Consider the following 13756-nt stretch of genomic DNA (forward strand, 5'->3'; position numbering starts at 1 on the left):
GCGCGCTTCCATCCACAGTTTCACGCCTGGAACTCCACTGCACTATGATGCCAGCATCCCATATGAGCACCAGTTCAAGTACTGGCTGCTTCACTTCCAATCCAGCTCCTTGCTAATAATGCCTGGGAAGGCAGTGGATGGCAGCCTAAGTACTTGGGCTCCTGCCACCCACATGTGTTGAAGCTGCCCCTATTCTGAAAATTCTAACAGTGGCCCTTGTCATGTCACTTAATCTTTCTATGCTCAATTTCTTGATCTGTAAGACACAAATAGAATCCACCTCACTGGATTGTTGTGAGAATTCAATAAGTTTATATATATAAAGTGCTTACAACAGTGATGCCTTGTAAGCCATTATTATTATCATCTGTCATTATATCCAGATAAAGAAATCAAAGCAGAAAATAGCCAGGTAACTTGTCCAAAGGAAAGGGCATAGAATCTAATTTAGACATTAACACTCGTAACCCCAAGTTCTTTCTGGTAATCAACCCAGAAGCAAGATTTTTGAGGCCATGCAGCCTCACAATATTTCTGCACAATATTAAGAATCAACAGCTCTGAGGAGTGCAGGTGTTCAGCAGAAACCTACCATTCTGTAGATTCTAAATGAGACCCTGAAGCACTGCATGGGGATTTCAAGGAGAAAGAAGAAAGCGCCCTCAGCATCAGGATCTGGTCTAACGCAAATAGACCTTGGTGGTGTTTGAGGCTGGCCCCACGCTCATAACTAAAGTGTGCTATCCTGCTGTTTACACCTCACAGAACTAATAAATTGTTGTCATTATAAAACATAAAAGTACTAATTTTTAAGAATGATAAGTAGAAAATGTAATATTTACTTGTCCACTCCTGTTGCCTGCACACCAGCATCAGACAAGGTCCCTCAGGGACTATGAGGTCCACAGCATGATTTTTTTTTTTTTTTTTGGACAGGCAGAGTGAACAGTGAGAGATAGAGACAGAGAGAAAGGTCTTCCTTTTTCTGTTGGTTCACCCCCACCCCCATGGCTGCTGTGGCTGGAGCGCTGCGGCCGGCGCGCTGTGGCCGGTGCACCACGCTGATCCGAAGCCAGGAGCCAGGTGTTTCTCCTGGTCTCCCATGGGGTGCAGGGCCCAAGTACTTGGGCCATCCTCCACTGCCTTCCTGGGCCACAGCAGAGAGCTGGACAGGAAGAGGAGCAACTGGGACAGAACTGGCGCCCCAACCGGGACTAGAACCCGGGGTGCTAGCGCCACAGGTGGAGGATTAGCCTATTAAGCCGTGTCGCCAGCCCACAGTATAATTTTGTCTAAGCACAGACAAAAGAAGCTCACTGCCACTCACAAAATACCAAATGCCCTTCTATACTGATGAATATGCGAGACTGTAACTTCTTGACTATTTATAGCTTCAGCCTTGCTCTAGTCTACCCTCCCTGGAGGTAAGGTTTATTTAGATACCCACACAGAATCATCTCCACTAACAGTGCCAAACCTGGTGCAGATCGCTACTTCCCTGGATCTTCCTTGAAACACGACTGAAACCTCAAAACTGCCATAGGCTCTAACATGTTTATTGAAGTGCCTTTAGTTCCCTAGGTGTTTATTTTATGTAGCTGTAAAGAGTTATAAGCCCAAACTGCTCAACTACAGGTATGTCCCTGGTGGTTTTTGGCTGGAAGGCACTAACACCAGTATCTTCAAAACGTGTCCTAGAGATAGACTCTGGACTTCTGGAACTCTACTTCTTCCCATCTGCTTATTTCCCCACACCCCTATTTCAGATTCCTTTCCAGGTCTCCATCCTGGAGACCCACATTGAAAGCTAATAACCTGGGGGCCGGCACTGGGGTGCAGCAGGTTAACACCCTGGCCTGAAGCATCCCATATGGGTGCCAGTTCTAGTCCCAGCTGCTCCTCTTCTAATCCAGCCCTCTGCTATGGCCTGGGAAAGCAGTAGAAATGGCCCAAGTCCTTGGGCCCCTGCACCCATGTGGGAGACCCAGAGGAAGCTCCTGGCTCCTGGATTCAGATCAGCGCAGCTCCGGTCATTGTATATAGTAGATTGTAGAGGTAAGAATTATAGTTCTGCTACTCACTACATATAATCATGTACAAGTTATTTCACCTCTTTGTAGCTACTTTTCCTTTTAATAATGCTCACTTCATTGCATTAAATGAGTTAATAGTACTTATACTATTAAACTAGTTAATACATATTAATACATAATAATATACTTATAACACATCTGCATATGGAACAGGATCAATATGATCTTGGTTTTGTTTTGTAAATAAAAACTTCTTCTCTTACTTGCCCCAGCAGCTTTTGTTCCTCTGAGATTCTAACCATTTCTCCTATCTCCATCCTCTTTTTCTGCCCAGTCTCTTACTTTGTGAGTTGAAATAGCACCACCCAGGCTCTTGATGATGCTTTGTGGCCTGTTTCCACACTCTACTGATGGGTTTGGCAAGAAAACAGAATAAAGCAATATTGCTTCAAAAATTATTTTTAGAACCAGCCGTATTTGACATTTGAGTTATTTGCAGACTTCTCAGCAAATTGTATTCTTTTTTGTTTAGTGCGACATAGGCCTAGTGTAGGCATAGCTTTTAAATATTTAAGGAAAACCCCAGGTACCTTTTTATCTCATCCTGTTGCTTCCAAAAAAGTTCCTTCACTGACAGGTGCTCATCACGAAGTCGAAAGAAACCATCTTCCAATTCCTCCCGGCTCATCTTGCTTAAGGATGGTTGAGGTTTTACACTCTTACCTAAAGTCCAAAAGGGGGTAATTGGAGAACATTTGTTCATGCAGGTTTTTTTTAGTCCATCCAATCTTATCACATGTCTTCTACAGGGAATAAATCTATCTTGAGTCAAGCACTTTAGAGGAAATTTAGGAGTATCTGAAATGACGATTGTTGGACCTCTGGAGGCTCTTTCTTGGGTCATCACAGCACGAGGTATGACTCAACTTCCAATATAGAAAGTACATTCTTGGGGCCAGAACTGTGGCTCAGCAGGTTAAGCCACCATCTTCAGCATTGACTGCTCCATTTAGAATTCAGCTCCTTGTTAATGTGCTTGGGAAAGCAGCAGAGAACAACCCAAGTCCCTGGGCCCCTGCACTCACATCAGAGACCTGGAAGAAGCTCCTGGCTCCTGGTTTCGACCTGGCCCAGCCCTGGTCATTGCGGCCATGTGCAGAGTGAACCAGCAGATATTAGGTCTCTTTGTAATTCTGACTTATAAATAAATCTTTTTTTTTTTTTAAAGTTTTCCACATACAAGTCATATGTTTTTGGAGATTTTTACACATGGCATTTCCTTTTTTGAGCAATTGTTTATGCTATTGTGTCTTTTTTTTTTTTTTTTTTTTTTTTTTTAAGATTTATTTGAAAGAGTTACAGAGATGCAAAGGCAGAGAAAGAGAAAAGTCTTCTATCCTCTGGTTCACTCCCAAGATGGCTGCAGTGGCCAGAGCTGCGCTGATCTGAAGCCAGGAACCAGGAGCCTCCTCCAGGTCTCCCATGTGGGTGCAGGGTCCAAGGACTTGGGCCATCTTCCACTGCTTTCCCAGGCCATAGCAGAGAGCTGGATCAGAAGTGGAGCAGTCAGGACTTGAACCGGTACTTATATGGAATGCCAGCACTGCAGGCAGCAGTTTTACCCACTACGCCACAGTGCCAGCCCCATAAATAAATCTTTTTTTTTTTTTAAAAAAAAAGCACATTCTCTTGATAAAAATATCAACCAGGGCTTTTATTCTAAACTTTTCTTTTTCTTTTTGATGTATCCTCCCATTTTTTTTTTTCCTTCTTAGATGATTTGGACCTAGACAAGGTCTGTGCCATAACTAACTCCAAAACCCCAGTAAGGAAAAAGGTAGAAATCTTTCTTGACTACCAGGAATTGTCTTGCTTGTTTTTGTGGTCTGGAGAAACTATCCCCAAAGCTGCCTCCTTGAAACAGACCCTCTGCTTGGTCTGCCTTCAGTGTGTGCTCACTGGCTCATGGGCTGGGTGTGAGCTCATGGGGAACAGGAACCTTCCAAAAACCCAGAGTTCAAGACAGCTCTTCTCCCCACTGAGAAGAAAGGGAACTCAGAGCTTTGGTCTCAGAACCACCTCAGCTACCACTACTACCTCATTGATCTACTCCTTGGAAATGATGACAAATAAGTTCTTCTTTTTTGTTTTTTACAGGCAGAGTGGACAGTGAGAGAGAGAGAGATAGAGAGAGAGATAGAGAGAGAGAAAGGTCTTCCTTTGCAGTTGGTCCACCCTCCAATGACCACCGTGGCCAGCGCGCTGCACTGATCTGAAGGCAGGAGCCAGGTGCTTCTCCTGGTCTCCCATGGGGTGCAGGGCCCAAGCACTTGGGCTATCGTCCACTGCACTCCTGGGCCACAGCAGAGAGCTGGCCTGGAAGAGGGGCAACCGGGACAGAATCTGGCGCCCCGACCGGGACTAGAACCTGGTGTGCCGGCGCCGCAAGGCGGAGGATTAGCCTAGTGAGCCGCGGCGCCGGCCTGACAATTAAGTTTTTCAAAAACAGGTTTATTGGAGTACAATTGGTATGTAATATACCACACATACTTGAAGTAGAAATTTTGACTGTCCTCAACATATTTATATACCTGAGAGACATTCCCTATAATTAAAAATGCCAAGGTTCTCTCCCAAGTTTCCTTGTGTCCCTTTGTAATCCATTCCAACTTAAACTCTTATCTTTGTTCTCAGGCACCAACTCTAATGCTTTATGTTATTATATATCAGTTTTCCAGTTTCTATCTTTTTTTTTTTTTTTTTTTGACAGGCAGAGTGGACAGTGAGAGAGAGAGAGAGACAGAGAGAAAGGTCTTCCTTTTTGCCATTGGTTCACCCTCCAATGGCCGCCACGGCTGGCGCGCTGTGGCCGGCGCACCATGCTGATCCGAAGGCAGGAGCCAGGTGCTTCTCCTGGTCTCCCATGGGGTGCAGGGCCCAAGCACTTGGGCCATCCTCCACTGCCTTCCCTGGCCACAGCAGAGAGCTGGCCTGGAAGAGGGGCAACCGGGACAGAATCCGGCGCCCTGACAGGGACTAGAACCCGGTGTGCTGGCGCTGCTAGGTGGAGGATTAGCCTATTGAGCCGCGGGGCCGGCCCATTTTCTATCATTTTATGAAGATCAAATTATCTATTATGTACCCATTTGTTAGTCTGACTTCTTTTACTTAGCATAATTATTTTGAGATTCACCCATGCTGTTTTGTGTGTTAATAGATCTTAGTGGATGAATAGGATTCCTTTATATGGATATATAATAATTTATTTGTCCATTTGCTATAGATAGACATCTGAGTGGCTTCCTGTTTTGCATGATTACAAATGGAGCTACTATCAGCACCTGCGCACGAGTCTTTGTGTGGACATATGTTTTTATTTTCCTTGGGTAAATAGAAAAGAGAGAAATAGCTGGGTAATAAAGTACAGGTATGTTTAGTTTTAAAATGGTTGTTTTACATTTTATTTATATATTCATTCATTTTATTTCAGAGACACAGAGAGAATGAGTTCCCATCCACTGGTTTATTCCCCATGTTACCCACAAGGTTGAGGATGGGGGAAGAAAGCTGGGAGCTGGGAACTCAATCCAAGTCTCCCACATGGATGGCAGGAACAAAGTCACTTGAATAATCACCACATCTTCCCAGAGTCTACATCGGCAGAAAGCTCAGAGCAGGAGCTAGCGCAGGGTGTCTCACCCAGGCACTCCAATAAGGGACCCAGGTATTCTAATCAGCAGCCAAATGCCTACCACTGTTTAATTTTTCAAAGACTGCCAAATGGTTTTCCATAGTGGTTATACCATATAGTATTCCCACCAGCAACGTGTGAGAGCTCTTCCACATCCTTGACAACACTTGATCTCTTTAATATTAACCATTCTAGTGAGTGTGTACTTGTTTTAATTGTGTTCATTTTCATTACTAACCTACATATCCCTAACTAATGATATTGAACATTTTTATGCACTTATTTTCCATTTGTGTATCCTCTTTAGTAAAATAGGTGTTCAAATCTTTTGTTCAGGGTCTGGCGTTGAGGTGTGTTGGGTAAGGCCAATGCACCTGAGATATTGGCATCCCATTTGGACACCAGTTTGTGTCCCAGCTGCTCCACTTCTGATCCAGCTTCCTGCTAATAGCCTCAGAAAAGCAATGAAGGATGGCCTAAGTGTTTGGGCCCCTTTCACCCATGTGGGAAACCCAGATGAAACTTGTGGCTCCTGACTTCAGCCTGGCCCAGGCCTGGCCATTGTGGCTACTTGGAGAGTAACCAGTGGATGGAAAATATCTCTATCTCTCCCTCTCTCTCTGTAACTTTAACTTTCAAATAAATAAATAAATCTTTTTAAAAGAACTTTTGTTCATTTTAAAAAGTTCATTTATTTATTTATATTGATTTTAATGGCAGAGAGAGAGAGAGACGGAAGCAAAGACAGAGAGAGATCTTCCATTCACTCTCCAAACACTTGTACAGCTGGAGCTGGGCCAGGCTGAAGCCAGGAGCCTGGAACTCATTCCAGATTTTCTTGTGGCAGGCCCCAAAGATTAATTTTTGAGTATATGAATATACCATAAAAATATCCCTGCTAGGTAGTATTACCTGTTTATGACAAAAGTTTTTCTTCTCCCCAAATAAAGTTTCTAAGATAAAAATTGCATTATCTTAGGAAAAACTTTCCAAATCAAGAGTTTATAAAATAATGCAATTGACTTCTAAGACAGTTGGCTTAACAGTAAAGTATAGTCACTAGGAAGAAAATCTGTGGAATATTTATTCATATAAAAAAATTTTTTTATTTGACAGGTAGAGTTATAGAAAGTGAGAGAGAGAGACAGAGAGAAAGGTCTTCCTTCTGTTGGTTCACTCCCCAAATGGCCACCACGGCTGGCGCTGCGCCGATCTGAAGCCAGGAGCCAGGTGCTTCTTCCTGGTCTCCCATGTGGGTGCAAGGGCCCAAGCACTTGGGCCATCCTCCACTGCCTTCCTGGGCCACAGCAGAGATCTGGACTGGAAGAGGAGCAAGAACTAGACTAGAAACCTATGCCCATAGGGGATGCTGGTGCCACAGGCGGAGGATTAACCAAATGAGCCACGGTGCCGGCCCAGAATATTTATTTATGACCAGCACTTTACTTTACTTTTACTTTACTTTTAGCTGGTTCATATTTAACAGAAGGGAAATTGGACACAAATTGTAATAAAACCTAGATAAGTTTCCTTTTCCACAAAATAGACTTATAAATCTCTCTTTTGTTACCTCTTTCCACAACTCATTTATTGTGCTGAGGAAATATTGGGTTCTTTTGGATTTTTTGGTTACGTGGGTGGGTTCCAAACTGACTCAAGTCTCTAAGTAGGGTGTTCCTACACATGGCTTCCTGTCATTAGTTCCATGACTCCTCCAACTTGGAAAATTATCTCAGCTAGCTCACAAGCATGGACTTTGTTCAAGGAACAGTAAAAGCTTTCAGAAGCACAAAATCCTCACTAAATAGAGTATATATAAAATAAATTAAAAATTCTTACAACTAATAACATAAAGACAAATAACCCAGCTTAAAAATCGGCAAAGGATCCAAATAGGTATTTCCTCAAAGAAGAAATTAAAAAGCTGAGTAAGCACATGCAAGGATGTGAATGTGATTGTTTATCAGGGAAATGCAAAGCAAAACCAGAATGAAGGGGCAGTTGTTTGGCACAGCAGTTGGGACGCCGCTTGGGGTGCCCACACTCCACGTCAGCATGCCTGATTTGAGTCCCTGCTTCTCTGCTTCCAATCCAGTTTCCTGCTAATTCCCACCCTGAGAGGCAGCAGATGATGTCTGCTGTCCCTGTTTCCCATGTTGGGGACTCAGATTAAGTTCCTGGATCCTGGCTTTGGTTTGGCCTGGCTCTGGCTTTGGGGACATTTGGGCAGATGAAAAATCTCTCTGTGTCTTTGTTCTTCTCCCTGTATCTCTGACTGTCAAATAAAATGAAAATAAATTTAAAAATTTTAAATATTAAAAAAGACAAGAAATAAATTTACTTATTTATTTGAGGTTCACTCCCCAGATGTTCACAATGGTGGGGCAGGGTACAAGAGCTGGAAACTCAATCAAGGTCTCCCACATGGGTGGCAGGAATCCAGCAGTTGGGCCAACACCACTGCCTCCCAGGATCTGCATTAGTAGGAAGCTCGAGTCAGGAGCTAGAGCTGGGGATCAGCGCCAGCCACTCTTGATATGGGACACTGATGTCCTAACTAGCATCATAACTACAAGGCCGAATTACTAAGATTAAATTTTAATGATACAGTGATAACACTTCAATTACATTAAGTATTGATGAGGATACACAAATATTGGAACTATCGTAGATCACTGGTAGAAAGCAGTGCAACTGCTTTGGAAGACAGTCTGAGACTTCCTCAAAATGTGTAACAGAGTTATCATGTTACTCAGAAATTCTTCTGAGTATATGCCTAGAAATAAAAACATACCTCTATGCAAAAACTTCATAGCAACATTATTCATATTAATTAAAAAGGACAGGGGCCTGAGCTGTGGCACAGCAGGTAAAGCCACCGCCTGCAGTGCCAGCATCCCATGTAACATTTAAGAGTAAAACGTTGAGAAGACTTTAGAGATGAAAGAAAAGGGATCACCATGAAGGCTAGCAAGGTGCCCCGCATTGACAGAGTTTGATTCTAAAATGCAACCATCCTCAGGCCCTGGATGTACCTTTCGACGCTGGCAGCATCAGAGGTGCGGAGCTCACGTCTCTAACTGGCAGGTCCCCTGAAGTATGATCCACCAGATGTGACATCTCCTCAGTTCTCAAGCTGTGAGAGATGATGGAGGATACAGGGAGAGGAAAAGTCCAGCCAGTTACATACAATTTTAGGACACCTTCTGTAGATAGTACTTCAGTTGTAGTAGGAATTTCTCAACATTTCCAAGATGTTATGTGAGCATCATGGTCACTTTTGTGGTGGTGTGAGAACTCTAAGAGTAAGACCAAGGGGAAGGGGTTTGGTGCAGCGGTTCAGTGCCACTTAGCATCCCCACATCCTATATCAGAGGGCCTGGTTTGAATCCCAGCCCCTCCACTTCTGATCCAACTTCCTGTAATGCACACCCTGGGGGCAACAGATGACAGCTCATGTACTTGGCTATTTGCCATCCATGTTGGAGACCTGAATTGAGCTCTAGGGTCCTGGCTTTGTCGTGGACCATCCTTGGCTGTTGTGGGCATTTGAGTGGTGAACCAGAAGGTGGAAGATCTCTGTCAGTCTCTCTGTCTATTTGCCTCAAGTATTCAATAATTCTGACATTATTTATTCAAAATGAAAATAAATTTTCCTGATTATAGAATTGATTTTGGATCAACTTTTGAGTGTCTGCATTCCTGGAAGGCAATGACTATTCCCTCTGTCTGGGAAACAGGCCTTTAACTCTCCTCTCCAAGCCATTCACAGGGGCAGACTCTGAGGAACCGGTTTACATACGACTCTATGATCCAGTCCCCAAAGCTGTTGATGATTGGACCAGAGGTAGACAACTGATCCAAGATGGACCAATCAGATTCTCTCTCCCAGGAGGTTAGAAATGGAACCTAATGAGTTAAATTAACCTCAGCGAATGGTTAAAACTATTATTTAAACTTAGGAGCTTTGGAAAGGCCATCTGTTCTGTGGCCAGAATGACTAGGAAATCCTATCTGCATAATTGTCATACTCTTTTTCTGGAATGAGTGTATCCAGTTTTTCTAGGCTTAAATATTAAATATATACTTCTGGGTTCAAATGTGCTGTTGCTTCCAATATTCATGTCTCCATCATTGATCTTCAATTAGTAAAACTCCCTGTCTGTTTTTTTTTTTTTTTTTTTAAGATTTACTTATTTATTTATTTGAAAAACAGAATTACAGAGAGACAGAAGCAGAGAGAGAGAGACAGAAGTCTTTCATCTGCTGGTTCACTCCCCAGATGGCTGCAACAGCTGGAGCTGTGCCAATTTGAAGCCAGAAGCCAGGAGCTTCTTCCAGGTCTCCCATGTGGGTGCAGGGACCCAAGGACTTGGGCCATTTTCTACTGCTTTCCCAGGCCATAGCAGTGAGCTGGATCAGAAGTGAAGCAGCTGGGACTTGAACCACCACCCATATGGGACGCTGGCCCTGCATGTGGCGGCTTTACCTGCTATACTATAGCGCTGGCCCCAAAACTTCCTGTGGCACTCACATAGCTACTAGATAGCTCAAACTCATTAGGCCCAAACAGGAATATTGACTTTTATTTCCAAACTGATCTCTTTCCAGACTTTCCTTTTCTCCATAAATGGCACTAATATCCTAACAGAAGGCCAGTGCCGTGGCTCAACAGGCTAATCCTCTGCCTGTAGCGCTGGCACACCGGGTTCTAGTCCCAGTCAGGGCGCCGGATTCTGTCCCAGTTGCCCCTCTTCCAGACCAGCTCTCTGCTGTGGCCCGGGAGTGCAGTGGAGGATGTCCCAAGTGCTTGGGCCCTGCACCCGCATGGGAGACCAGGAGAAGCATCTGGCTCTTGGCTTCGGATCAGCGTGATGCGCCGGCAGCGGCGGCCATTTGGAGGGGGAACCAACGGCAAAAGGAAGACCTTTCTCTCTGTCTCTCTCTCTCTCACTGTCCACTCTGCCTGTCAAAAAAATAAAAAATATCCTAACAGACCTACAGCTTTGAGTCCTCACTTCCATCATCCATTAGCCCATCTTCTAGGTTTTTCCTAAAATCAAAATTGTTTGGTTCCCACCACTATAATTTTATAATGTTTATTCATTATTAGTCATTTTCATTTACTTGAAAGGCAGAGTGACCGAGAGAGAAGAAGAGAGACAGATCCTCCAAGCACTGGTGCACTCTCCAAAGGCCTGCAATAACAAGGACTGGGTCAGGCTGTAGCCTGGAACCAGGAACTCTGTCTTTGTCTCCCACATGGGTAGCAGGGTCCCAAGCACTTGAGTCATCATTTGATGCCTCCCAGGATGCATCAGCAGGAAGCTGGATCAGAAATACAGCAGCCAAACTGGAACTTTGATATGGGGTATGGATGTCCAAGGGGCAGCCCAACCAGCTGTACCACAACACCCACCCTTCCACCATTATGATTTTAGCCACCTCTATGTTTTTCCTCAAGTACCATGATGTTTTCTTAATGTTTCTCCCATTTTCCTTCCACCCTTCAGCAATTTCCTCTGAAACATCCAGAATAACTTTTTTTTTTTTTTTTTTTTTTTTTGACAGGCAGAGTGGACAGTGAGAGAGAGAGACAGAGAGAGAAAGGTCTTCCTTTGCCGTTGGTTCACCCTCCAATGGCCGCCGCTGCAGCCGGCGCACCGCGCTGATCCGATGGCAGGAGCCAGGAGCCAGGTGCTTTTCCTGGTCTCCCATGGGATGCAGGGCCCAAGCACGTGGGCCATCCTCCACTGCACTCCCTGGCCACAGCAGAGAGCTGGCCTGGAAGGGGGGCAACCGGGACAGAATCCGGCGCCCCGACCGGGACTAGAACCCGGTGTGCCGGCGCCGCAAGGTGGAGGATTAGCCTATTGAGCCACGGCGCCGGCCCAGAATAACTTTTATAAAACAACTCAAATTGTAGCATTTAAAAGTCTCCAGTGACTTTTCATTGCATTTAGAACAGAATCTAAATTCCACACTGGGTCCCCTAGGCCCTACCCTATTTTCCTACTTCTCTGATTGATTATACTTTGTACCTCCTTTGCTGTAGCTCACAATGCTCCTCACTCCTGGCCTCCCCTCTGCTCCTGCAAACGTCAGACCCCTTCTTGCATCAGAGCCTTTGTTCTTCAGTGCAGTGCTCTCAGCTTTGCTCTCTCCATGGCTGGCTCCTTCTCATCCTTCAGCCTCCACGAAGCCTTTCCTGACCTTGATAGTGAAAGTTATAAATTTTGTCGTGTCACTTTTTTTCTCTTCCCTCTGTAACATCTACAAAAATTGGAAACTATCTCATTTACTTGTAGTTGTTTACTGTTTGTTTCCTCTAGGATAAATGGATTTTGAAGGCAGAAAATCATTTTATTTTGCTTGCCTATATATCCCCAGTACCCAAACAGTTCTCGGATCATAGTGGTCATCCAATATATATATATATTCAATAAACAAAAAAATGAATGAATGAACAAGACACTGAGGGATGATACAAAAAGTCCTGAAAAATATTGTTAATGATTCCAGTCTTTTCTAAAGGCCTAGTTCTCTTGGGGCCAGCACCATGGCATAGAGGGTAAAACCTCTGCCTTCAGTGCCAGCATACCATATGGGCACCAGTTTGAGTCCTGTCTGCTCCACCTCCGATCTAGCTCTCTGCTATTGCCTGGGATAGCAGTAGAAGATGGTCTAAGTCCTTGGGCCCCTGCACCCACATGGGAGACCTGGAAGAATCTCCTGGCTCCTGGCTTTGGAACGACATAGCTTCGGCCATTGCAGCAATTTAGGGAGTGAACCAGCAGATGGAAGACCTCTCCCTTCCTCTGCCTCTGCCTCTCTTTAACTCTGCCTTTCAAATATAAATAAATCTTAAAAAAAAAAAAAAAAAAAGGCCTGGTTCTCCTCCGACCTTTCTGTTCTACAGGAGAGTTCCATGTCCTGCACAAGAAATTTCCTTTTTTTTTTTTTTTTTTTCAGAAACTATCTTGACATGCCTCCTGAAGAAGCTTATTCAAAGATCTAAGAATGAAACAGTTATCAGAATTCCAGGCAAGAAAATCAGGAAAGATCATGTGGTGGGGGGGCCAGAGGTATGGCACAGAGGGTAAAGCCACCACCTGTGGTGTAGGCATCCCATATGGGATGGGCATGGTTGGAGTCCCAGCTGCTCCACTTCTGATCCAGCTCTCTGGCCTGGGAAACAATAGAAGATGGCCCAAATTCTTGGGCCCCTGCACCCGGTGAGAGACCTGGAAGAAACTCCTGGCTCCTGGCTTTGGATCAACGCAGCTCCAGTGGTTGCAGCCATCTGGGGAGTGAACTAGCAGATGGAAGACCTCTCCCTCTCCCTGCTTCTGCCTCTCTGTAACTCTGCCTTTCAAATAAATAAATAAACCTAAAAAAAAAAAAAAATGAGGTGGACAAACCTCACCTCCAAAACCCAATGAAGTGGTCAAGATTGAATCCCTCAGGGAAAAAGGACTGGATAGTAGATACAAGCAAGAAGGGCTTATCATCAGTTGTAAACTCACTGGGATGAAAGACTAAAAGAATTCCCTGGCAGTATATTCATAACTGCAGAGCACTAGGGCAAATGCAAGCTAGCAAGGGCAAAGAGTAATTCTTTTTGTTAAAAATATTTATTTATGTTTATTTGAAAGGCATGGCAGAGAGAGAGAGAGTGGGGGGGGGGGAGCAGGCTAGGAGCAGATATTCAATCTTAGTCTCCCATGTGGGTGATAGGGACCCAAGTACTTGAATCAAGCACACCTGCTGCCTACCAGGGTACTCATTAGCAGGAAGCTAGCACAGGAAGCAGAGCTGGGACTTGAACACAGATAATCCAAAGTGGGATCCGGGTGACCCAAGTAGCATCTTAATCTCTTTGCTAATTGCTCACCCAGGAAGAATAAATCTTTAACAGCAATGGATATATAAAGCTAGTTTGATGACATCAGCAATCAAAAAACACGCAGCCAGGAGCAAATGTTTAGCCTAAAAGTTAAGATGCCCCAGTCCCACATTGCAGTTCCTGCAT

At 44.4% G+C, this 13756-nt stretch overlaps 1 protein-coding gene across 10 annotated transcripts in view; it reads right to left on the bottom strand.

Moving 5' to 3' along the window:
* The window catches only part of RPGRIP1 (RPGR interacting protein 1), a 92918-nt gene that overhangs the window by 66738 nt on the left and 12424 nt on the right, over nucleotides 1-13756 (bottom strand). For 8 of the 10 annotated variants that reach the window (XM_070053918.1, XM_070053916.1, XM_070053925.1 and 5 more), the window contains exons 2-3: nucleotides 8760-8860; nucleotides 2624-2756 (exon numbers count right to left, since the gene is read on the bottom strand). In XM_070053918.1, the coding sequence (XP_069910019.1) occupies nucleotides 2624-2756; nucleotides 8760-8844 (218 nt within the window). In that variant the 5' untranslated portion in view covers nucleotides 8845-8860. Of the gene's footprint in view, nucleotides 1-2623; nucleotides 2757-8759; nucleotides 8861-11765; nucleotides 11938-13756 lie in introns of all 10 variants that reach the window. The other 2 variants (XM_070053917.1, XM_070053919.1) reach the window with 2 other exon arrangements.

The sequence above is a fragment of the Oryctolagus cuniculus genome, chromosome 12 (assembly GCF_964237555.1).
Source record: "Oryctolagus cuniculus chromosome 12, mOryCun1.1, whole genome shotgun sequence".
Taxonomy (NCBI): Eukaryota; Metazoa; Chordata; class Mammalia; order Lagomorpha; family Leporidae; genus Oryctolagus; species Oryctolagus cuniculus.